This window comes from Culex pipiens, chromosome 1 (assembly GCF_016801865.2).
Source record: "Culex pipiens pallens isolate TS chromosome 1, TS_CPP_V2, whole genome shotgun sequence".
Lineage (NCBI taxonomy): Eukaryota > Metazoa > Arthropoda > Insecta > Diptera > Culicidae > Culex > Culex pipiens.
The window spans coordinates 620,871-643,946 of record NC_068937.1 but is presented as its reverse complement, the minus strand read 5'-3'; the positions used below and the strand labels follow the sequence as shown (position 1 = coordinate 643,946).

Genomic DNA, 23,076 nt, shown 5'->3' with positions numbered 1-23,076 from the left:
TCAGTTTGAAAAATCAATTTGACTTTTTGAAGTTAAGTTTAAATTTGTCTTATTTTTTAACTAGCTTCGTACTCTACTGCAAGGCGTAAAACCATAGTTTGCATCCTCGCTATTTAGCCCAGTGAAGATACAATTAAAGAAATTCAATATTTGAGAAATATCAATCGTAAATTTGCAAGACACAACCCAACCAACGCAAAAATCTGGCCAAAACCGCGCTCCCCTCCCCCCAAACCGTATCCCTTTTCCCGCCCCAACCAAACGCTCCCTAGTCCTCCTCCTCCCGCTGCTCCACCCTCGTCCCCTCCGCCACCGTCCGTCAGTTAAACGACAACGTCCCACCAACGGGCGCCGTCGTCAGTACACTGCCACCTCCCCCTCCCCCCGCACCGCCCCCAATCGCTTGCCCGTACGGACTGCACTTGGTCGGCGTCGTCACCGCCGTCAGATGATGATGGTGATACTGATGATGGTACGGATTCTGCAGTTGGGCCGTGTGCTGAATCACGGCGGCGGCTTGTGGAGGCGGATGTTGGGCGGCGGGTTGTTGGGATTCGACCGTCGTCGGCTGCGTTTGAAATGCGAATAGATTGTGATGATGGTGATGGTGGTGGGGATGGGAGTGGTGGGAAAACTGCTGGAAGGTCGTCGACAGCGGGTTGTAGTACCCGTTGAACGCGGGGAATTGGGTTTGCGGGTGGTGGTGATGGACGACGCGCGTCGGACTCACGATGACCCCGGGCGTGTTGTTGATGCTGACGGCGACGACGGCGGCGGAACTGTTATTTGGGTTATTTGGCGTTAAGCTGGTCACGGGGGAGAGTGGCAGCGAGGAGGGGGCGGAGGACGAGGTGGAGGTGGAGCCGGTCGTCGAGGGCGATGACGACGACGACGCGGCGGAGATCTTTGCGGTCGGTGGAATGTCGATTGTGCGGGTTTCGTTGCCGAAGATGAGCCGCAACCGTTTGGTTGGCGCGGGAAATGCCTGTGGCGAGTGTTTGGGGGGAGTTCGGGCAGCAGCGGCCATGGCCGCCGTGACCGGTCCCAGCGCGGAAGGTTGCAGTATAACTGAAGGTTGCTGGGGTGGCTGCCCAGCGGCTTCCACCTCTTGATGGTGATGATGATGATGGTTGTGGCGGCGAAGTTCCCGTTTGACCCGTTTCCGGTGCCTTCGGGCTTCCTTCGATTTGTGGCGTTTCTTGCGCTTTTGCGACAGTCTACTGCTGCAGCTGCTGCTGTAGGTCAGCTCGTCGTCATCGTCTCCACCGCCGCCGCCATCATCATCACCATCGTCGTCTTCGTCCTTGTCGGACTCCTCGGCGATGCCCTCAACGCGCAGAATCTCGTACTCGGGCTTAAAGTTGCTGGTACTGCAAGTGTCCTCGCTGAGGCTCGTACCTGATTCGATGATCTCGTCAATGACCGGACTGCGCTTCATGCGCAGCGTCAGCTTGAGTCGTCGCTCGGGCGTTTTGAGAAGCGCTTCCGGGTTCGGAATGTTACCGGTGTTCCGCTGCGGGACCTTGTTCTCCCAGCTGCTACTGCTCTCCGACTCGCTCACACTTTTGGACACTTTCCGCTTGCGCGAACCAATCACCAACTTCGAGGCAAGTTCCCCCTGCTCCTCCGGGACCTGCTCCAGCTGCTGGGACTGTTCCCCCTCACCCTTGCCAACACTGTTACATCTACTCTCACTACCACAACTACTGCTACCACTACTGCTGCTGACTCCACTGCTCAGCACAATTACGTCCGGCACTAACTTATCGCTACTCGCTACATCACAATTGGTTACACAGTTCGACAGGATCACATCGTCCTCGTCGTCTTCTTCCCCTTCCCCTTCACCACCCAGGACAAGCCGCCGCGGAACCAACCGCAGCAGATCCGGCTGCTCGCTGGCCGCCGCCTCCAGGACCTGCTTCTGCAGCGCCGCTTCCTCGTCCGCCTGCAGCGTCCGCGTTTGCAGCTTCTGCTTCCGGCGATTGCCCCGGTTCGAGCTGTCCCCACTGCCGGGCGTCGTAGACGCCGACGAGGCGAGATCCTTCGACGACGGAGTCGTCTGCAGCGGTTCCTCAACCTTCATCAGCAGCCGCTGCTTGCGCGTTCGCGTTACCCTTGGGCTGACCACTTCCGGAGCGCGCGCAGATCGTCGCTTCGTGGGAACCACCGCCGCCGTCGGAACGTCCTTGCTGCACTGGTGATGGTTGCGGAGTGTGTAGCCGTTAAGGGGGGCGCCGTCGGCGCCTTCGCCCCCACCGTCCAGGAGATCGTTGAACACATACACGTTGCTTTTGCTGGTGCTGGTGCTGCTGCTGGCTTTGGACGCGTACGAGTGGCAGCTGTTGTGGTCGTCGTCGATGACGATGACCGCGGACGACTTGACTTCGGCGTCCTCGCGGGGCATCATTTTGCGTTCGGCGGCCGTCGGCACGGAGCAGGTCGATTTGGCCGTAACGAACGAGGACGTCGACGAGAGTACGCTGGAAATGTCCGTGTTAAGGCTGCTGTTGCTGCTGAAGCGGCGTGGACCGACGCCCTCTGACGTCGACGGAGTCTGTTGAAATCGTCGCGATGAACGGGTGGCTCGTTTGTTGTTGTCTTCCTGGGTCGTCGTCGGAACGACGCTCGTCGTCGTCGTAGGTTCCTCACTCGCCTCCGGCACGTGATTCCCCTCGAAGGGGGACGACTTTTGCTGGGTCGACGCCAGCAGCATCTCGGCGTCGTACTTGGTCATGCCCTTTTCGCGCAACTCTTTCATGCTGAGTGCGGCCAGGGCCGAGGGCGGTTCGCTCTTGCCGATGCTGGTTTTGCCATTCTCCGCCACCGGACTATTTTTGCTCTTGAGCCGGTTCAGCCGGTTGTCCGTTTCCCGCAACCTGTACCGCACCCCGTTCGGGCTCTGCTGGTCCTCGCCGTTCTTGTCCTTGGCGAACGCCCCCGTTCCACGCCTCTCGCAAGTTTCACACTCGCAGTACCGGTTGTTATCCCCGAAAAAGTCCTCCCCATAAAAGCAGGTTATCTCCTCGCCAATCTCAATATCCCGCAGCACTTTGACGCAGGCCGTGTCCCGTCCGGTCGCCACAAACTTGCAATTCGCCCGGCAGTCGTGGTTGATGTACGCCGCAGGTCCCAGCCACAGCTGGGCGCAGTTCTTCCGGCAGCTGTACATCACGCTGAAGTCGTTCCGGCCGGGCTGCAGCAGCGCCGCTTCCTCCTTCTCCGTCAGCTCGGCGATGCACCCGACCAGGCACTCGATCTTTTCGTGCTTGAGCCACCGCTTGGTCGAGCAGATCTTGGCGCCCTTCTGGCCCTCGAGCGAGTAGCGGTAGCAGGCCTCTATCACGAAGCCGGCGTTCCGGTCAAACACGCGGAGGTAGCGGTAGATCTAAAAAGGTAAAAAGGTGACTCGTTAAAACAGCTCTGTAGTGATTCAGGGTGGCCACTCGAGAACAAAAAGATTTTTTCCGGATATTTTTTTCGTCTTAAATATGCTTAACCATTTTTTGAAACAAAATTTTCAGATGAAGATTCATAAAAAATGTGACATTTTCTATAAAAGTGGCTTTTTACGTTGATGCGCAAATTTATTGTGTATCTCATCAAAGATTTATCTATCAAAAAAAAATGCTAAAATCCTAAATTTTAAAATTTCTAGATTCTATATTCCTATAATTCTAAAAATTCCTAATTTCCAATCCTAAAATATTCCAAAATTCAAAAATAAAATTCAGAAATTCTACAAATTTTCAAATTCTAATATTCATTAATTCCCTAAATCCAAAACTCTAAAATTCAGAAATTCAAAAATTTAAAATTGCTGATATCCTAAATTTTTCAAATTCCTACATTCCATATTCCTAGAATTCGACGCCAACATTTCAAAAAGCGTCATGTACAAACCACGCGTTTTGAGAAAAACGCATTAGAATGTTGAGCATCCATTTTCAATTCCCATTTTAATATAAAAGCAAAATAAGATGTTCTAATGATAACAAACGATGGAAAACGTTGCTTTTATTGATACTTGATCATCCAAATTCAATAAAACATCAGTTCCGTAATTTTATTTGAGAAAAACAAACATAACTTCTTTTGAAATCACCAACGCCTATATCACCCTGCTGTCATTGAGGGGAGCGGTTTGTTATGATTCGTTTTTCTTCGCCGAATGTACATGGCGCTTTGTTCATGTTGCTTTTTTTTCGTCACGAGGTTCATGTAGTCTTTTGTTTGACAGATTGACAGGGCTATATTAACAGGGACTGCTGATGGCAGAGATTTTGTTTATGTTACTTTATTTAAAATCATGATTAAACTGACTTTACTGAAGTAACTTTTGCGCATTTTTGGTGGAGAGGTAGCTTATTAGGAGTACTTTCAGAATATGCAATAACCCAGAAAGTGTCAAAATGTACATGATGCCTTTTGAAATGTTACCGTCGAATTCTAAAAAAATACTTATTTCCAAAATTTTAAAATTCTCAAATTTAAACATTTTAAAATCTGTTTATTTTTTTAAAATTCAAAAATCCTTAATTCTAAAATTACAAAATAATACTGAAATTCTAATCATTCTAAAAATTATTAATTGCTTAAATTTAAAAAAATTAGTTCTGAAATTTGAAAATACTTAAATTCTAAAATTCTATTAAAAAAATCGAAGAATTCAAAAATAAAAAATTCTGAAATACAAAAATTCAAAAAAAAAACAGAATTCCAAAATTTTAAAATTCCAGTATTCAAAAAAAATAAAAATTGTAAACTATTAAAATTAAAAAAATCCTACCTTTATTTTTTTTTTATTTCTTAAATTAGAAAATACTAAATTTCTTAAATTCTGAATTTCTAAAATTCTGAATTTCAAAAATTCTAAAATCTTTAACTCCTAAAATTCTCAAACTTAACAATTCCAAAGCTTTAAAATTCTAAAATTCCAAACTTCCAAAATTCTAGATTCTAAATCTCAAATAGTTTTGAATTCTCAAATTCTAAAATTGTGTTATTCTAAAATTTCGCATATCTAAAATTAAAAAAAAAAATCTAATTCTGAAATTCTAAATTTTAATTTCTTAAAATTCTTAAATTTAAACATTCTAAAATTTCAAAATCAAAATTCTAAGACTCTGGAATTCTAAAATTCTGAAATTTCAAAATCATTCTAAAATTCTAATCATTCTAAAAAATCTTAAATGCTAAAACTTTGTCTGTGCTAAAATTCTGAAATTCTAAAGTTTACAATTTTCAATCTTTAAATTCTCCAAAATATAATAAAAAATTTGAAGAATTCAAAAATAAAAAAAAAACAAAATTTAAAAATTCAAAAAAACCGAAAAGCAGAATTCCAAAATTTTTAAATTTCTAAATTTTAGAATTCGAAAATTCCAAATTTTCCAAATTCAAAATTTTTAACATTCAAAAATTCTACAATCCTTAAATTCTAAAATTCTCAAGCTTTAAAATTCTAAAATTTTAACATTCTAAAATACCAAACATCCAAAATTCGAAAACCTAAATAAAAATCTCAAATTCTGATATTTTAAAATTCCGCATATTTAAAATTTGAAAATTCCTAAATTCTAAAACATTAATTTTTTAAAATTCTGAAATTCTATAACTCTAAAAATTTAAAATTCTAAATTCTGAAATTCAATTCATTTTTTTTTTTAATTTTCAAATTCGACAATTCCAAATTTCTAAAATTCGAATATTCCAAATTTCTAAAATTCGAAAATTCAAAATTTCTAAAATTCAAAAATTTTAGAATCCTTTAATTCTAAAATTCTCAAACTTCACAATTCCAAAGCTTTAAAATTTTAAAGTTTCAACATTGTAAAATTCCAAACTTGCTAAATTTGAAAACTCAAATAGAAATTCTCAAATTCTAAAATTTTGATATTTTAAAATTCCGCATATCTAAAATTTTAAAAATCATAAATTCTGAATTTCTATAATATTAAATTTTTGAAATTCTGAAATTTTACAATTCTAAAATTTTAAAATTCTAAATTCTTAGACTCTGGAATTCAAAAAATCTGAAATTTCAAAATTCTAAAATTCCATTCTAAAATTCTGAATTCAAAAATTCTGAAATACTAAAATATTCCTTTCCTTTCGAGCTCCTTAAATGAGAAAAGATTTATTTTTAGAATTTTAACCAAACTTAAACATTATCCCGGTTTGTCAGTCAAATTTTCGACTTTATCCCGAGGTGGCCACCCTGACTGTAATGAGAACCCAGAAGTCAAACTCACGTGCGCCTCCAGCCGCTTCTGGGCGAGCTTGCTCTTGTTGAGCGCCGACCGCGGAATCCAGCTGCCCTTCATCAGCTGCTGGTAGCATTTGGCGTAGTTCTGCGTGCGGATAAACTCCTCCAGCAGGTCCTTGACGGGTTCGGTGTTGACCCGGAGCGGCCGATACTTGAGGTTCATTTTGTGCGTCTGAAAGCCCAGGATCGTGTCCAGCACGACGCCCGTCGCCAGGTCATCGTTGTCGGACAGCTCCTTCGGCGTCATCCCGGTGCCACCGGACGTGACCTGCAGCGGCAGCTTGTTGTGGGACTGCGCCCCCGTACTTCCACCGTGACTTCCATTGCTGCCGTTGCTGTGACCTCCGGCAGACGCTACGACCATCTTCGTCGCGGCTGAGCTTGAGCCGTTGAGGCCGTTTTGACGCTGACGCTGCCGGCGACGACGACGCCGAAGCCGCTGCTGTCTGCCGAGGATTGCCGATCTCGTTTCAGGGCCAGTGCGCGGCGTCGAAACTCCACCACCTTTATTACTGCGTAACAGAACACGTCGTCGTTGTCTGCTACTGGTGCCTCCGCCGCCTCCTCCTCCTCCACTTCCACCCCCTCCCCCACCACCTCCGCCGCCGGCACTGACCCCTCTGGACGATGCTATCGCGAGGGCTGCCGAGACGACGGTCGTCCGAAATGTCGCCGCGGCCTCAGCAGGAACCACCGCTACTAATGGAGGCAGCTTGTGGCCGCTCTCTCGCAACTCAACTTGATGATTTCAATGCGCGTGCTGTCGGACTCGTCGTCGTTCTGAAATTGGAGAAGAGAAAAAAAAAACAAAAATCCAACATTAGGGAAATCAAGGTTCAGAAAACCCCGCCGACACTGTAGTAGGGGCATTGTGTTGTCACAACTACAGCGAAACGAACGAACGCAAGCATAACATCCCCGCGCACAAATACAACCATCAAAGCATGCTGTGACGGTATTTGTGAACACAAAAAAAAAATCCCATTCAATTTAAATGGCTGCCTTTCCGACGTCGTCATCAGACTTTTCCCTCAGAATCTTTTCTTCTTTTTATCACCACCTTTTCATTCCTAACTCGTCGTCCATAGAGTTATCTACGTGCGCATGTATTGCGTGTTTGTACACGAAGGGTTTTTAGGTTAAAATTTGTACCCGCCAGCAAAAACAAATGGTAAGCTAGTGTGCGTGAGATCGGGCTTAGATAGCTCTATTGTTGAGACTAGCAAAAACTTCTTTTTGGTTTAACACAGTCGTTTTCGTCTCTAATCAATCTCTAAATTGAATGAAACTGCTTCGTGAACTAGACGACTCTCGCAAGCACTACTTCATTCAAGACTTCACGACCACTGCTTCACTGGGCTCTGGCTGGCTGGTTGGTACTGGCGCGCAAGTGTTGCCAATCCTTCTGGAACATTTGGGACCAGGGTGGCCACTTCCATCTTTAATTGTCGACTTGGTAATTTCTGAACTTTCGATATCGCAATTTGTCGAACGTAAGCTATTCAGAACGCGTTTTATAACTTGTATTTTCCGATTTTAATCATGTGAGAAAAATGAACTTTTTTATGATGTTAATTATGGGACCACAAAAAGGAAAAATAAGTATAAATTAAGATCAGCTTGATCATTTTAATAAGTTGGATTCACAAATTATTAAATATTTGATGCGTTTTGAAAACATTATTGATTAACTAATACTAATTAAGAATAGTTGCACTTTGAATACAGGAATATTGTGATAAATTTAGCTGAAAATTGCTTTAAAAGCTTCCGAATGGGGAAGTTCTCGTAATTTGTCTTAATTCTGCTTTCAAATAATTTGGATTTACTAATAAAATTAATGTTTAAAATTTAAAGCGGATTAGAAAAAATACCTTTGTTTTTAGCTCTAAATAAGGAAACCAGAATAAAAAATAAATCTTATTTTTGCCGAAAATTTAAAAAAAACAAGTACTCAAAAATTAAGAAAATCAGGAGGACTTAAACTCCTAAATTAGGGAAACTAATAATTTGAAATTCAGGGATTCAAAAAACAAATTACGGTTTTTTTTTGCTGCAAGTGAAATAGAAAGTCTTGAAAAATATAATACATTTTTTCGGTATAAAAATTTAAAAACTAAAAAATTTAAAATTCGGAAATTCTTGAATTTTTTTTAAAATTTTTAGTTTTTAGTTAAAAAATTTAAAATGCAGTAAACGGAAAGAAATCCTGTTTTTTTTTTGCACAAAATATAAATTTAAAAATTTTAATTTAATATTCAGGAGTTCTTGAAATTCTAAAATTCCTTAAATTCGGGAAATTAACAATTCGAAAATTCAAGGATTCATAAAAATACAGTTCTTGCTCAAATTGGAATAAAACAGAAGAAAGTCTTTCAAAATCATTTATTTTTATTCGGCAGAAAAAAATCTCAATGACTCAAAAATTTAAAATTCTGAATTTCTTAGATGCTGAAAATCTAAAATTTGGTGACAAAAAATTAAGAATTAAAGGATATAAAACAATTAAAACCATTGACATTGTTTTTAAGCAATTATTACAGCAAAATTTAAGAATTCAAAAATTGCAAATTTGTAATTATTAGATTCTAAAATTCTAATTTTTATTTTTGACAGAATTTTAGGTTTTTTTTTATTCTATTAGTAAATAATCAATTCACAATTTTTTATTTCTTCTAACCTATTAGAGTTTTGGAGTTCCTTTTAACTATGATTTGTACTACAGTTCATTTTGATGTAATTTGATATTCTAACTCTTGCCAAATCCATTGTTAGAATACCAAATTGCATCAAAATGAACTATAGTACAAATCATAGTTGAAAGGAACTCCAAAAATCTTATAGGTTATAAGAAATAAAAAAATGTGAATTGATTATTAATACTAATATAAATATTATTTGAAAAAAAATCTAAAATTTAGTAAGTTAAAATCTTTGAATTAAAAAAAATATCCTCGGATTTTAAAATTATTTAATTAAAAAATTTGAGAACATTTTATTTAAAAAAAATTCCAGCACTTCCAAAGCATGATTACATGGTAGCTGCGGGGTTTGTTTGCACCATATTTGCTATCTCTTTCTAGCAAAAGTTTTCTGTCATGTGACTTCTAGCTGGTTTTTAGACTGACCGCTCGATATGTCAGCCAACATACTTCGCAGGGCTGAGACTGCTCGATCATTGGTTGCATTAGGACACTGTGACGTGGAGTTCGTAATTTTTGGGTTAATTTATATTTTTTCACTGGGCCTAGAAAACCTTATAATGCGAATTCTGAATTCTATAAAAAAAGTAATTAAAAAAAACATTTGGAATTTTAAAATTTAAAAAAATAAGTTTTGGAATTTTTAGCATTTTAAATTTGAAAATTTTAAGTTTTACAGGTATATATTTTTTTTTATTCTTATATTTTCAATTTTTGGTTTTATCTTAAAGAATATTTAGATTTTAATATTTTAGATTTTTTAAAAGTTTTTTTTTTTGTTAATTTAAGAATTAAAAAAAATATAAATTCTAATTTTTCAAGTTTTTCGTTTTCGTTTTCGTTTTACGGAGCAAGGTGGGGGACGCGGCCTCAAGTCAATCCAAGTCCGGTTTCTTGTGGAAAAAAGGGTAGTGGCCGAACTAGTATTGCATACCAAATGAACACCACCGGAAGATATAGTGGATCGGGAGGGGGAAGGTGAAAGAAAATTAGTGTAGGTGTGAGTAGTAAGAACTTGGATTGATCGATCAGTTACGTTTGTCTAAATTTGAAACATAATAAAGGAACTCTAAAGTAGTTATTCAAACAAAAATCAAAACAAAAAAGGCCTGGAAGAAAATACAAAGAAACCCTATTATGCATTCCAACTCTAAATGGAATCTAAGAATCGCTCTGGAAAACGAAAGATGAAATAACTTGTATATGGAATACAAATCTTGATGTTGAAAACTCCAAACGGGGTTGCCGTCCTGTCACGTCCGTCAGTAGTATTGTCGTACATTACACCTAGAAGCATTTCTGCCAAAACCTTGACTAAACTTTCTGAAATAACACTAATCTTAAATCCCCATAACTTTTAGTAATAAAGGTAAACATTCCTTTATCTTGCCTAGTTTAAACCTGTCTTGCCGCTTCCAAAACTAATAAACATAAATGAACAGTTCATCTTGTATAAATTAAACAGGCATCGTGAATGAGAAAATAGACAACCATTTCGTGCCTTCCATTTCATTAGGGCACACAACTCATGTGAACAAGAGTGTAACTCTCTCTCACCTTATGAAAACTATCATTTAAGTGAAAGGGACACACTCCCGCTCACAAAACCCATGCGCCCTTTTGAAATGTTAGGCTCCATTTGATCGTCAAAGCTCCAGTAGATCCTCGATTCGCAACAATGGTCGATACAACCATAATCCGAGAACCGTTAGTTCAACAGATTAACGAATTTTGTCCGATATCATTTCATTATTGATTGATCGAGATGCTATGGCAACTTTGACAAATCAGAACAGTACTCAACATGAATATTAACGATTCTGGCTGTATTACTTGCCCCGCTGACTGCCTAATGTAATTCTGATAATTGTTATCTTTAATCAAATTCCTAAAATTACTTAATGTAAAATCTTCAAAGACCCTATTTTAATTTTAATTTGGAATTCGAATGAGAAACTATTTTTTTGAAAACTAAGTCCTAACCTAACTCCCACGTTCGATAGGGGAAAAGTCACATATGTAGCGGTTTATTGGACATTTGTGATATTTCCACTATCGGAGAACCTCTTGGTCTCGACGCCAGCTTAACTCACCAGCAGTCGCGTTAGTATTCAATTATTATTATTTTAAGAGTGCCCAAAATACGCAACTTCTAGATGGTTAAGCCAAAAGACATCGATAAGCCTTGGTGCTACGGCAAAGCGGGTTCTCATCAGCATGGAACGATATCCATTGTGTTAATAAAATGGAAGTTTTAACAGTATTTGGAACAATACAATTAAACCCTCAATTTCATTACCATGACGGAACCACAGAGTAATCCAGAGGGAGCACTGGCATTTAATTTATGGTTGCGTTACGTGGTACATCGTGGTACATCCCCCCTTCAGCAAAACTTTTGCTTGGCGTAACGCTTGAGGCAAACTGACATTTGAGGCGTTACTTTTTTCAAGCGTTCAGATCTAAGAGCTCTTAGGTTCAAATGACTTCTGTAAACTGTCAAAGTTTTTCACATTTCCAAAATCAACAATGTGATTTTTTTTAAGGCGATAAATTTAATCAAAAAGAATGCATGTGATATTTCCAGAACGTTGGTTGTGTTTTGTTGAGAATAAAATTGAGTGAATATTTTGAACAAGATTTCTGGAGCTGCTGCGGTTCACTGATCCATTGAAGTCGGAACTTAAAGTTTACCCTTGTGACCGACCACTTTGTCGTGATTTTACGTGGACAGGTAGAGCAAATAGTCGAATTCACCAATTTATTTTTATATTAATATTTTCAGTTTATTTCTTCGAGGAGTGACGATCCATACCACCAGAAATATATGTTATGTTGAGTCGATCGATGCTTTTTGCTTTAGTTTACTTCAATTTATTATCCTAATCCTGGGCTGAATTGATGCACTGACTCCCAAATTTGCGGGACTAGAACAAGGACTATAAATGTGTTAAATTTTCATTATGTCTCCCGTGCATTCGGATGTTGGAAACGAAACAGCCTGCAGGTTTCTGCTGGCATTCATGACGCCCATTCCTCCCCCCCCCTTTAATGTTCGGTTTGTCCCAGTGCTGTTGGGATGGAACCAAAAAAAATAAACTTCAGCGTCTGATGAGGATTAATTTGGACCCTTGGATGTACGACTCCACCTGATTCAAAGGTCAAATCACAAAAACTTCACTTTATGTGGTCGTCTTCTAACAGTTGCTAGAAGTGTCCTGCTTTTTAATGTTCTAAAGAAACTTTGAACAGATGACATTTTTCCATGCCATCCATGCTCAGCACTTGTCAAAACAAACAAATCGAAAAAAAAGCATGAGTTTACTATGATGAAATTTTTCATCGGGAAACCCATAACGCCGCTACGATTCCAAAGGGTAAACTCGTAACGCAGCCATAAGATTTGATGACTTTTGTTCGGACTGCTTCCTCTGGATTACTCTGTGACGGAACTATCCATGCCCCTTGACAAAATGAGTACTATAACGATCTATATAATACTCCCCTGGCAAGGCCCAAGGATAAATTCTAATTTTTCAAGTTTAAGAATTAATAAAAATCACTTAAACCGAACTGTTAACTTTTCCTGAAAAGTGCCAGGTTTTATTTTTGTGTATGGAAACGTGGCTTCCGAAAAAAATGTGGTTTATGGATGGTCTCGAAGAGAAATTGAAGCTATAAAACACTGAAAATGAACATAAATTTTTTTTGCAGCGGTCTAAGGCCAATGCAAATTTAATTTCAAACTTCTCCTCCTTCAAAAATGTTGGGCACAAAGATTGGAGTAAGACATACGATTTTAGGAAAAAAAAAATGCCGCAATTCATTGAAATTTTGAAATTTTTTGGTAGAATCATAAGTTTTATAATGTGTGAAAGTTGAATTTAGTTCTTTGGCTCCAGATTTTTAACATTATTTGCAATAAAAATATATGTTATTTGTTCATAAAAATATATAAAATTCTTTAACAAATTTCAAGAAGGTAGTAAGCATTTTATTTCAGATAAATATTTTTTTATAGAAAAGTATACAAAAATTTCCCAAGTTTTCGAGATTTCTGAGGGTTTAACCATATTTTTGACCTGAGTAGCCACCCTGTAAAAAGCACGTTATCTCTGCAAAGTGTCAATGTCAGCCAAACTGACATTTATGTGGTATTTTCATTAAAATGTAATAGCCTCGAGGAAGATCTTTTGTTCTCACAATCACACTCAGACAAAATCATACCCATTTCGAATCAAAACAACGCTGAATAAAACTGCTTTTTTCACTCCCAACCAAACTGGCAACCCTGTTTGCGCCGTACGCTTTCGTGGTGTGTGCAATTCCTTCACTCTTTCGATGTGTGGTCGTCGTTAGATTGAAAGCAGCAAAAAAATAAAAATCAGCAAACAATTGGAAAACGTCGAGGAGCCAAGAAGACGGCAGCAGGCCAGCGCCAGCATCAGGGAAGAGCTCGAGACGAAGAAAACTGAGTTTTTTGAGAACTGAGACTCTACTCTACTCGAATGTACATATATGCAGAGAGAGGTAGAGAGAGACTGAAAGAAAATTATCATTCGCGATTACGCGAAAAAAAGCAAGCTGCTGGTGAGGCGTAGAAACGTCCGCGCGAGGAGAAGGGGGTGGGTGGGTGTTCGGTCCAACCAATACCAGAATTTTGCTGTTATTCACCTAACGGGGCAACACTTTTGTGCGATTTTCTTCTCGCCCCAAAAATCGAGCATCGCGCTTTGCACCTTTTCTTTTGTGTATCGTCGTCGTCGTCGTCGGCGATATCCATGAACACGACCGACGTCATGAACTCCGCTCTTTGGAAAATTCCACTGCTTTTTCGTTCCCAGTAGGTACCTTCTTCACCGTCGGTCGCGCAATCCTGGGCGAAATCGAAACTCCTACTCGACCGTGTTCATGGCTCTGTTTTCTGCTCGCGTTCGTGTTCTTCCCCGTTTCACCTTCGTCGTCCCCGACCAAAGTTTCGATTTTTCGCGTTCACTCTTCTGGGTTCTTCTGTCGTCGTCGGCACACACGCGCGCGCCTCACCGTTTTCGATTTTGCCAATTTGCACAAATTAAGAACACAACCGCAGACCGTCGGAATCGTCCATATTTCCAACACCACACTGCTGCTGTCCCGAGACGTCGTCAAAGTTCCCTTCTAGAAGTGACGCGCTTTACACTTTTTTTCCCCTTTTCACTTCTTGTGCTTTGCTTCTTTTTTTTTCCCTCCTCATCATTTCATTTCGCCCGACGACGATGTCTGCTGCTCTTTCTCTGTCGAAAGTCCGCCGCGGCCACACACACGGTTCTTCCCACAAACACACCGTTACGGACGTAAACAGTCAGCTTTTCTTGCTGCTGCTCTCTTCATTCTGGACTCTCCTTTATGGTGTGGTTGTGTGTGAATTACACCATTAGATCAGACTGGCGAATGAACGGCGCTCTCCGCTGCGTGCTGCGTTGGCCAGACGGAAGAGTACTGACCGCCAGGCGGCGGCCACGGAACGACTTGACTGCTCTCCCCGACTGTGTACATTCAAAACATTCTCACAGCACAGGGGCTGGCAGTTTTGGAAATTTTCTGGAAACTCCCACGATGGCATTTCAGCTTGTCCTTTGTTGTTTGCTTATCTGCAGCAACTCTTGATTCTTCAAAGTTGATTTAAATTTGATCCATTTTTTTCAATCTAGGAAAATAAATCGTTATTAAAATTCTAGCTAGCCAACCCTATTGTCAAGGAGCGCTACAAAGTTTACTCCCGAAACGTCATCCGACGAAACGTAATCCTCGAATGGTCCCCAACGCACACACCACCACACCTTTCTCTCTCTCCCTCTCCTGCACCGCCTCTCTTTCTCTGACGTGAGAAAGAAAAAACATGGCGGCCACGACGAAGCTGACCAAGCCATCATCGCGACCGAGCAGGAAAAACCGTCCCTGACAATCCCCGGCCGTAATGATTACCTACCGCGGCGCGTCACGTCCACCTTCGTCCTTTCGGAATCGATTCCGAGCAGCTCTAGCGTCCGCCCGTAACCTGGTCCATTTCTTTTTCTGCGCCTGCTGCGACGAAAATCGGAAACTTTCTTTCTTGCGCCGACGACGAAGCTGCTGGTTGTTGTTCCTCCGGGAGGACAAGCTGGCTCATTTCGGCACGACGAGGCCAGCAAATCCGAATTTGGTCTGTTTTCCCCTGGATTTTCTTTTTGTCTCTACGCGAGGAACCGTGATTTTTCAACTCTTTTGCGTTCCGAAGGCTTCACTTTTCACTTATCTTCTTTCGTGCTGAGTAGAGAGACGAACACTACACTGCTGAGTTGAACAAAAAATCGTAGCAGGCGAGTGAGTTGAGTGTACAAAAGCCGATTTCTTTTGCTCGCTCGCGCGCGCTCTTTCTCTCTCTGACTCGAAAGTGATGGCTGTCAAAAATGGGGGGTCGAACATGCATTACGAACCTTTGGGACATTCAAATAGACTAGGGTATAGGGACCTGAACTAGTCCAATAAACCAAATTTCCAGTTTTTGCGTTTTGGGTGTTTTTAGAACCGCCTTGAGTCAGGGGCATTCAAAAACACCCAAAAAGCAAAAACTGAAAATTTGGTTTATTGGTCCTTTTAAAAAAAAATTCCAGATATGTAAATTGTATGTGCACTGAGAATCAACATTACACACAGTTCAGTTCACTTTTACACACTTGTATGGGATTTTCAGCTCAAGTAAGATTACACACATTCGTGTAATCATATTTGAACTGAAAAATCACATACAAGTGTGTAAAAGTGAACTGGAAAAAGTGTAATGCTGATTCCCGGTATAATTTAAAACAATATCTTCGCGGTACTATTTGACAGAAAAGTTCCTAATTGACAGCTTGTTCCAAGGGAACCTAGTTGATCCATCGAAAAAACGTGGTTGGTGCCTTCCTCGCATTCATAAAGTGAATAAACTACACAGCCTCAAAAAAGTGTATAAATAACATTTATTTTTATCAAAATATCTGAGATCCAGCCTCAAAAAATGTGTATTAAAAACACTAAAGTACTTATAACTTTTGATGGGGATGTCAGATCTTCAATCGTTTGAACGCGTTGAAAAGGTCTTTCAAATACATTTCTAACAATATATAGCAAGACGGAGTTTCTTACAAAAACCACCCTTTGTATAATCTAGGGAAGTTCAGCTAAAATCGTTTTTTTGCATAACTTTTGAAGTACTTTTCTAAACTTCAAATTATTAACTAGGGTCTTATTGAACCCCAAGATGGATCGAATGAGACCAAAACGGTCCAAATCGGTTAAGCCAGTCCAAAAAAATCAAGACATTTAAAGACATTAAAAAAAATCACAAATCTAGAAGCTTCCAAAATTATGGTATACAAGCAAAAATTTTAGAATCAAAAAAAAAAAAAAGAAATTTGAAATTCTAATATTGAAAAATTACATAACCCAAAAATTCGAAAATTTATATTAAATGGCCAAAAGCCATAATAATAATTAGTTAACTTTGTGGCAATAAGAGTATTTTTTTAAATCTGAGTAGAGCAGTCATATTGTCCTAAATCGCTATAAAATGAACATTATTGATTTAGAGGATATTCTTCAATTGGAACTCGATGAAAAAAGCATTTCAGAAAAGGCAGCTTTATGGCATATTCAAAATTCAATTCCTGATTCAAAATTTCAAAGGTACCGGCCGGGATTTGATCCCTGAACCTTCTGCTCATGAGGCAGAAGCCGTAACCATTAAGCTACGGAGCCGATGCCAAAAAAAAACTTAAATCCATGCATTTTCAAATTCGAAAAGTCGACAAATTTAAAAACATATATGGAAATTTGAAAATTGAGAAACCAGGAAATTATGAAAAACTGAAAAAGAAAAAAAAAAGTTCAAAACTATAAAACTATAGAATTATAGAAGATTTAGAAAAAAGTCGACAAATTTAAAAAACATATTTGGAAATTTGAAAATTGAGAAACCAGGAAATTATGAAAAACTGAAAATGAAAAAAAAGTTCAAAACTATAAGCAACTATAGAATTATAGAAGATTTAGAATAAAAAAAAATATAAAATTCTATCCAAAATCCAGGAATTTCAAAAAATAAGGATTTGAAATTCCAGAAGAGATCGAAAATTCAAAATTAAAATATCAAAATGAAAAAAATCAAAATATAAGAATACATATAAAGCAAAAAAAGGGAAAAGCCTTTTCTGTAAAAAAATAAAATAAAAAATTGAACAATTTCGAATACAAAAATATTTTTTTTTTTAATATTTGAAATTCAGAAACTTGAAAACAAAAACATTTAAAAACTTAAAAAATAAATTTATATAAATTAAAATCAATTTCAATTCAAAATTCCAATTTTCAATTTAAATATTCGAAAAATCTAAAAAGATGTTTGGAATATTAAAAATTCAGAAATCTAGAAATTTATAAATACAAACAAATAAGATAAAAAAGCCTTTTCTGGTAAAACAAGTTGAAAATTAAACAATTCTGAAATACAAATATTCCAAAATTTCAATTCAAATATTTAGTGCCGTCATCTGGGGCGAATCGGGACTACAGTCTGAATAGGGACAGCAGTGTTTAGAGCACTTAAAGGTTTTAAATTTGGAAATGGATGTACACATTTTGTTGGTCTGAGTTTGTTCTATCTGAAACCTACCAGAAAAATCAAAATATTGTGCTCTAACATGGTTAAAACTGCTGTCCCAATTCGCCCCATGTGTCCATATTCGCCCCAGTTGACGGTATTTGAATATTCCAAATTCAGAAACTCAAACACAAACACCGAAAAACAAATCTAATTTAAAAGTTTTAAAATTTAATGATGAAAATTCAAAATTCAGAAATTTTCAAGAATTAAAAAATTATTGAGAGATTTTAAATTCCAAAATGTACCAATTCCATATCTTGAAAATTCAAAAACTAGAAAATTTTCAAAAATTACAAATTTAGAATATAATAATTATGAATTTCTAGATTTCTGAATTTTCAGTATTTCAAACATCTTTTCAGATTTTTCGAATTTTTAAATTGAAAATTGGAATTTTGAATTGAAATTGATTTTAATTTATATAAATTATTTAAATAAGTTTTTAAATGTTTCTGTTTTCAAGTTTCTGAATTTCAAATATTTAAATATTTTTATTATTTTTGTATTCAAAATTGTTTAATTTTTTATTTTATTTTTTTACGGAAAATATCTGGTTTTGCCATCTTTAATCTAATGGCGGCAAAAATGTCGACATGGACAAATTTATTTTTTTAGGATTTTAATTTTTTGTGAATGTAAGAATTTGATGCAGGCCAAGGGTGCATGATACTGATGATACTCGTCGGTTGACACACCTAGGCGAGGAACATTCCGGAAAGAGCCCAACTACATCCGTAGTGCTGTTTGGACAAAACAGCATGGCTCTGGTTCCTTGCAAGTGTCCTATTTTCTTACCTCCACGTTGGCTTGGTTTAGTCATCATGATGACAAGGTGTAACCTAGCTGGTGGCCTGTGGAAACGACTCGTAAACCTTTGACCAGCGAGGGTCAGAGTAGAGGCGGCTAAAAGAAAGGGGCGCGTCAATGTGGGAAAGGGAAGTAATTTGTGATTGTAGACGGTATTGTTTTGATTCGCAGTATGTTGAGTCAACTGCTGTGGATGTACCTGAGCATCGCAGAACGGGGTTTCTCTTCTTTCCATTTCAGCTATCAGCTATCTTCTGTTTATTTTGTTTCACTGATTTTCTAAAACGGCTTCTGCTTACTATTCTCCGTTTGATTTCGATTTTACTTATTTGATTCTCTTATTTCTCAACGCCTTTCCACTCTTTTTTACCAATTGATGCTGCTGTAACAAACTGTCTGCTTTCCCTTAATTTGGCAGCGATGTTTCCACTCTATTTTACCAATTGATTCTGCTGTAAAAAAACTGTCTGCTTTCCCTTAATTTGGCAGCGATGTCAATTTTGTTTATCATATGCCTTTTCTTTATTTATCTATTTGAATAATTTCTCATCTTCCCTGTAAATTGCCCTCAATACAATCTAAGCTTGTTTGTTACCTCTATTTATTAACTATTGTTAATTTCTTTATCTACTTCATAAATAACTATCTTTCTTTTACTTTTGATTCTTTACATAGTATATTTCCTTCACTATGCATTGTTTTGAAACTTCACCTTTTTCTTAAGCAAGGTTGGAGCCCTTACTCAATTTATGGAATGATTAAAGGATTAACACAAACATTACTATTGTACTTTTGGTAAACTTTTATAACATGCTTAGGACCAAAAATTGTAACAAAACACCGCGACAAAAGAAATAGCAACAGATAAACACGACTTAACATTAGGGAATATTTCAGGAGAAAACAGTACACAGTAGAATAACAACTAGTTTTTGAATTCAAACTAAAAATAAAACAGTTTTTGCTTTAATGAAAGTTGTTAGGCACACTTTAAATGGTTAGGCGCTTATACTTACATCAAACCCTACGTAATGTACCACCCCCGGCCGAGTTAAAATGCGTAACCGGAAAAGAAGGTGTGCATGCCTGGCACGAACACTCAAAGCGTGTTCTAGCGTGTTGCTCGTACTGACTCAGAGCAAGGGTGAGATGTAGGTGTAAGGGCAGTGCGTGTTCGTCGGGAACCTAGTGCATAAGATCGGTCAAGGCCCGTTCTTACACTGAAAATTGCGAAATTGCGAATTGCGAATGTAAGAATTTGATATTTAAGAATTTTACAAATTTAAGCATCCTTGAATTTTAGAATTTAGATTTTTTTTTTAAGTTTTACGATTCTATTTTTCTAATTAGTAAATTTCTGAAGATTTTAAAATTCTGCGCAAGCTCAACTCGAGGGGAAGCATGAAGAGTCCCAGAAATAGGTGCATTTTGAATAATTCCAAAACATTTAGACAGAGCCGAATGGTTTTTCTCCAAAGTTTGTATGGAGAATTAGGGCGGTTCACTCCTTGTGAGTAGTGCGGTGCCTGTGTGGACGCTCAGTCCTGTTTTTTCGTGCTATTTTCCGTCTCTTTTGTGTCGCTATTTGTGTACATGGGGTGATTGGATTTCTTCTTCTTCTTTTTTCATTTATTTTTTGTTCGCGCGTTCGTTGGCCGATGAATTTTATTTTTGTTCTCTTTATATAGTTTTCGATAGAAACGATCCGATTTTTGTTTTTTGAGACAAGCAAGTCGTATTGCTGGATTAAGTCCTTTCCATATCATCGAGGATCGGAAGGCACGTCGACGGATATGTTTTAAGGCTTATTATATACAATAATTTTAATGAATGAAGCCCTTGCTACATCACCGTTGATCGGAAGGCACGCCGACGGAGAATTTCTGGAGAATCGCGGTCGAATTAATACTATATTTAAATCCCTAGATAGGTATCTTTCCGCAGCCGGCTGCCTAAGATTTTTAAAATTTCAACCGATAAACAAATTGCTCATGGTCGCATCACCTACCACAGTGAATCCTGACCTCATACCCATCTTACTAACCCCTCAAAACTCATGTGATACTTTGTCGGAGACGCAGTCGATTTGGCGGTCCCATCACTCAAGTATCGGCTAACATTCCCATCCACTTCCCCGTGTCTTACCACTGGTCGTGGCTGGCTGACTGGTATTGATCAGCACGATAGGGACCTTTGAAAATTGCGAAGGGGTGATGATTGGTTCCTACTTTTCATCTGTGGTCCACGGAGCAATGTTTGGGGGTCCTGGTCAATAACGAAGTAGCAGCTACGGGTAGACACCAATGCTATGCTATGCTATGCTAGAATTAGGGCGGTTCACTCCTTGTACATGCAATTCTGGGATTGTATGCAACAGAGACGTAATAAAAAGATAATTTTGTCTTGTTTTCACTACGCAGATTTTGTTTGTTTTTATTCTGACGCGCTGTTTCACGTTTTCTTAAACAATGTGTGTGTGTCACAAAACAATCATCGCCACGCCAACCACTATTTTTTTTAGATTAGAACAAGCAGCATTTGTGGTGAGTGTTTGAATGCAAATTTTTAACGGGCTTTTTTAACTATACAAACGGACGCAGCAGCACTCGATGGACCGATTCACACCGCACTGGGTGAAATTACGTTCTTCGGTTGTCGCACCACCACCTTGTCATCGTCGGGCATAATCTGTGGAGTTGAATGTTTTTTTTTTTAGGGAAAAATAAAACGAGAAATCAACATTGAACCTACTTTATCGGCTACGTGTTTGTAAACTAGCCCGTCCGGTCCGATGTGAAACACGGAGAAGCCGTCGTACCACCTGGAAAAAAATGGTAAATTCAAGGACATCGATTGCAAAAATCAATCTTACGCCTCGGTATCTTCGAAAATCTCCTTCAGCTTCCAGAGCTTGTACTTCCAGAACTGGAACATGACCCGCATCGCGCTGATGCCCTTCACCCGCCACCGCACCTTGACCGTGTTCTCCTCCGGGTGTTTCGTGATCTTGAGCACCTCCATCGTGACGTAAGCGTACTTTAAATGCCCCACGGTCCGCAGCAGTGCGACCTGCTTCACGTAATGGTACAGACCCTCGGTCCGGATGCCCCGGATGTTGTTTTCGAAGATCAGGTTCGGGTTGTAGATCGAGTAATCGAGCGGCTGGATAAACAGCTTGGGCAACGTGTTGGCCAGCGTGTCGTACACCTTTTGCAGCTGTTCCTCCGAGGGACCACCGCCACCACTGGCCGGCGTCGCGCCGGATTCTTGCCGGTCACCGCCCTGGTTCGTCGTCTGGAATCGATCCGCTAGCGAGGACGAGGCTTGTGAATCGACGCTGGAATACTGCCGCAGGATGGTTTCGCTCGACCCCACTCGGTTCAGATCCGTCACGGGTGATCTCCGGAATCGAAGCTAGACAACATAAAAAAAAATGAGGTTAGCCAGCTCGAATCAGCTGTTGGTCAACAACACAATGTTATGCAACGAGGGCAAGGCACCGTCCAACCTCCGTCGGGGTCGAAACTCCCGCTTTCCCTTGACTTACGTGACTTTGCTCGGGCTCGTGGATCGCCTTGGCCAGTGGGTCGGCTGACGCAAGTGGCCGTCCGGTGGCGAAAACCCGCGGCGCAAGCCGGGACACACTTCGGAGACAATTTGCCATTGTTTTGACCTGAAAATCAATAATGCGGCGCGTCACTTTAATTTCTATAAACATAATCAAAAATTAACAACCAACCGTTGCGTAAAAGTGGTCTAAAGAAGCAGTTTTTCCTCAGAAAATCATTTTTTCCCTCTCGACTTGCAAATTTTTTCCACACGCCGGGGTCGCGACAAACGAAAACATTGCACGAATTGTCAAACGCGAGAACTTTACAAAGGGCGCATGTTCGATCGAAAGCACACCACCGCGGAGTCTGTATCGAAAAGTTCGGTTTGTCTGTAAACCACGGAATCTCAAGCGGGAGCTTTTGGAGCAATTTTGGCGCGCAAGCAAAAGCCAACATAAAGCTTCGTGGGAAAGAGAAAAGAGAAAATTATCCAAGCCGCGGTTTGAGCTGTCGTTTCGGAACTCGCGCGAGTGTTTTGTTTTTGTTTACACGATAAATAATTTTGGCGTGGGTTCCGCGAATTTCGGAGCATTCGGGTTGATTTTTGTCATGAATTAACCAGAATGAAGAAAAGAGTGATAATTCTGCGAGTGGTGAAGGTTGGACGGAGGAAGAATTTGAGGTGAAGAACTCGAAAGTTATTTTGAAAAGTGAATTGTGTTGTTTTTGTTTGTTTTTTGAGTGGATTGAGATTCATCAGTGTTCAACAGAAGCAGCGACCAATCTAACAAGTGGTAAGTTTGCTTTGACTTTTTTTGAGGCTTTTCTTAACCCTCTCTGGCTTGATTTCGCAGCTGCTGTAGCTCATTTGAAATTTACCATTTTATTGTTTTTTTGCAAGCAGTAACATAACCAGTTTTTGGCACCCACCGCAAACGTCAAACCAGTACAAAGCTTCTGCCGGATCTCTTCCGGAAAAGACCCGGCAACAAATTTGTATGGTTTGACGTTTGCGGAGGGTGCCGAAAAACGTCAACAATTCAAAATAGAAATCTTCTTTCTCTTTCTTGCAAAAGTTTTTTTTAT

The 23,076-nt window shown here is 39.6% G+C and overlaps 2 protein-coding genes across 6 annotated transcripts; both read right to left on the bottom strand.

Moving 5' to 3' along the window:
* Positions 1–249: 249 nt before the first annotated feature.
* On the bottom strand, positions 250–15,297 carry LOC120422523 (histone-lysine N-methyltransferase Suv4-20). 5 transcript variants are annotated; one of them, XM_039585978.2, is made up of 4 exons: positions 14,939–15,297; positions 13,822–14,656; positions 6,255–7,048; positions 250–3,388 (listed from the first exon to the last, which is right to left on the bottom strand). In XM_039585978.2, the coding sequence occupies exons 3-4, from the start codon at positions 6,630–6,632 to the stop codon at positions 320–322; spliced, it is 3,447 nt and encodes a 1,148-aa protein (XP_039441912.1). In that variant the 5' UTR covers positions 6,633–7,048; positions 13,822–14,656; positions 14,939–15,297; the 3' UTR covers positions 250–319. The 5 variants fall into 5 exon arrangements, with proteins under 5 accessions (XP_039441912.1, XP_039441913.1, XP_039441911.1 ...); XM_039585979.2 differs by lacking the exon at positions 13,822–14,656 and having other exon boundaries at positions 14,935–15,297; XM_039585977.2 differs by lacking the exon at positions 13,822–14,656.
* A 5,545-nt stretch (positions 15,298–20,842) lies between these two features.
* Positions 20,843–22,328, bottom strand: LOC120422532 (uncharacterized protein C6orf136 homolog). The gene is made up of 5 exons (XM_039585993.2): positions 22,179–22,328; positions 21,987–22,112; positions 21,312–21,853; positions 21,191–21,260; positions 20,843–21,127 (listed from the first exon to the last, which is right to left on the bottom strand). Exons 2-5 carry the CDS (start codon positions 22,101–22,103, stop codon positions 21,059–21,061), a joined length of 798 nt encoding a protein of 265 aa, XP_039441927.1. The 5' UTR covers positions 22,104–22,112; positions 22,179–22,328; the 3' UTR covers positions 20,843–21,058.
* Positions 22,329–23,076: the final 748 nt, after the last annotated feature.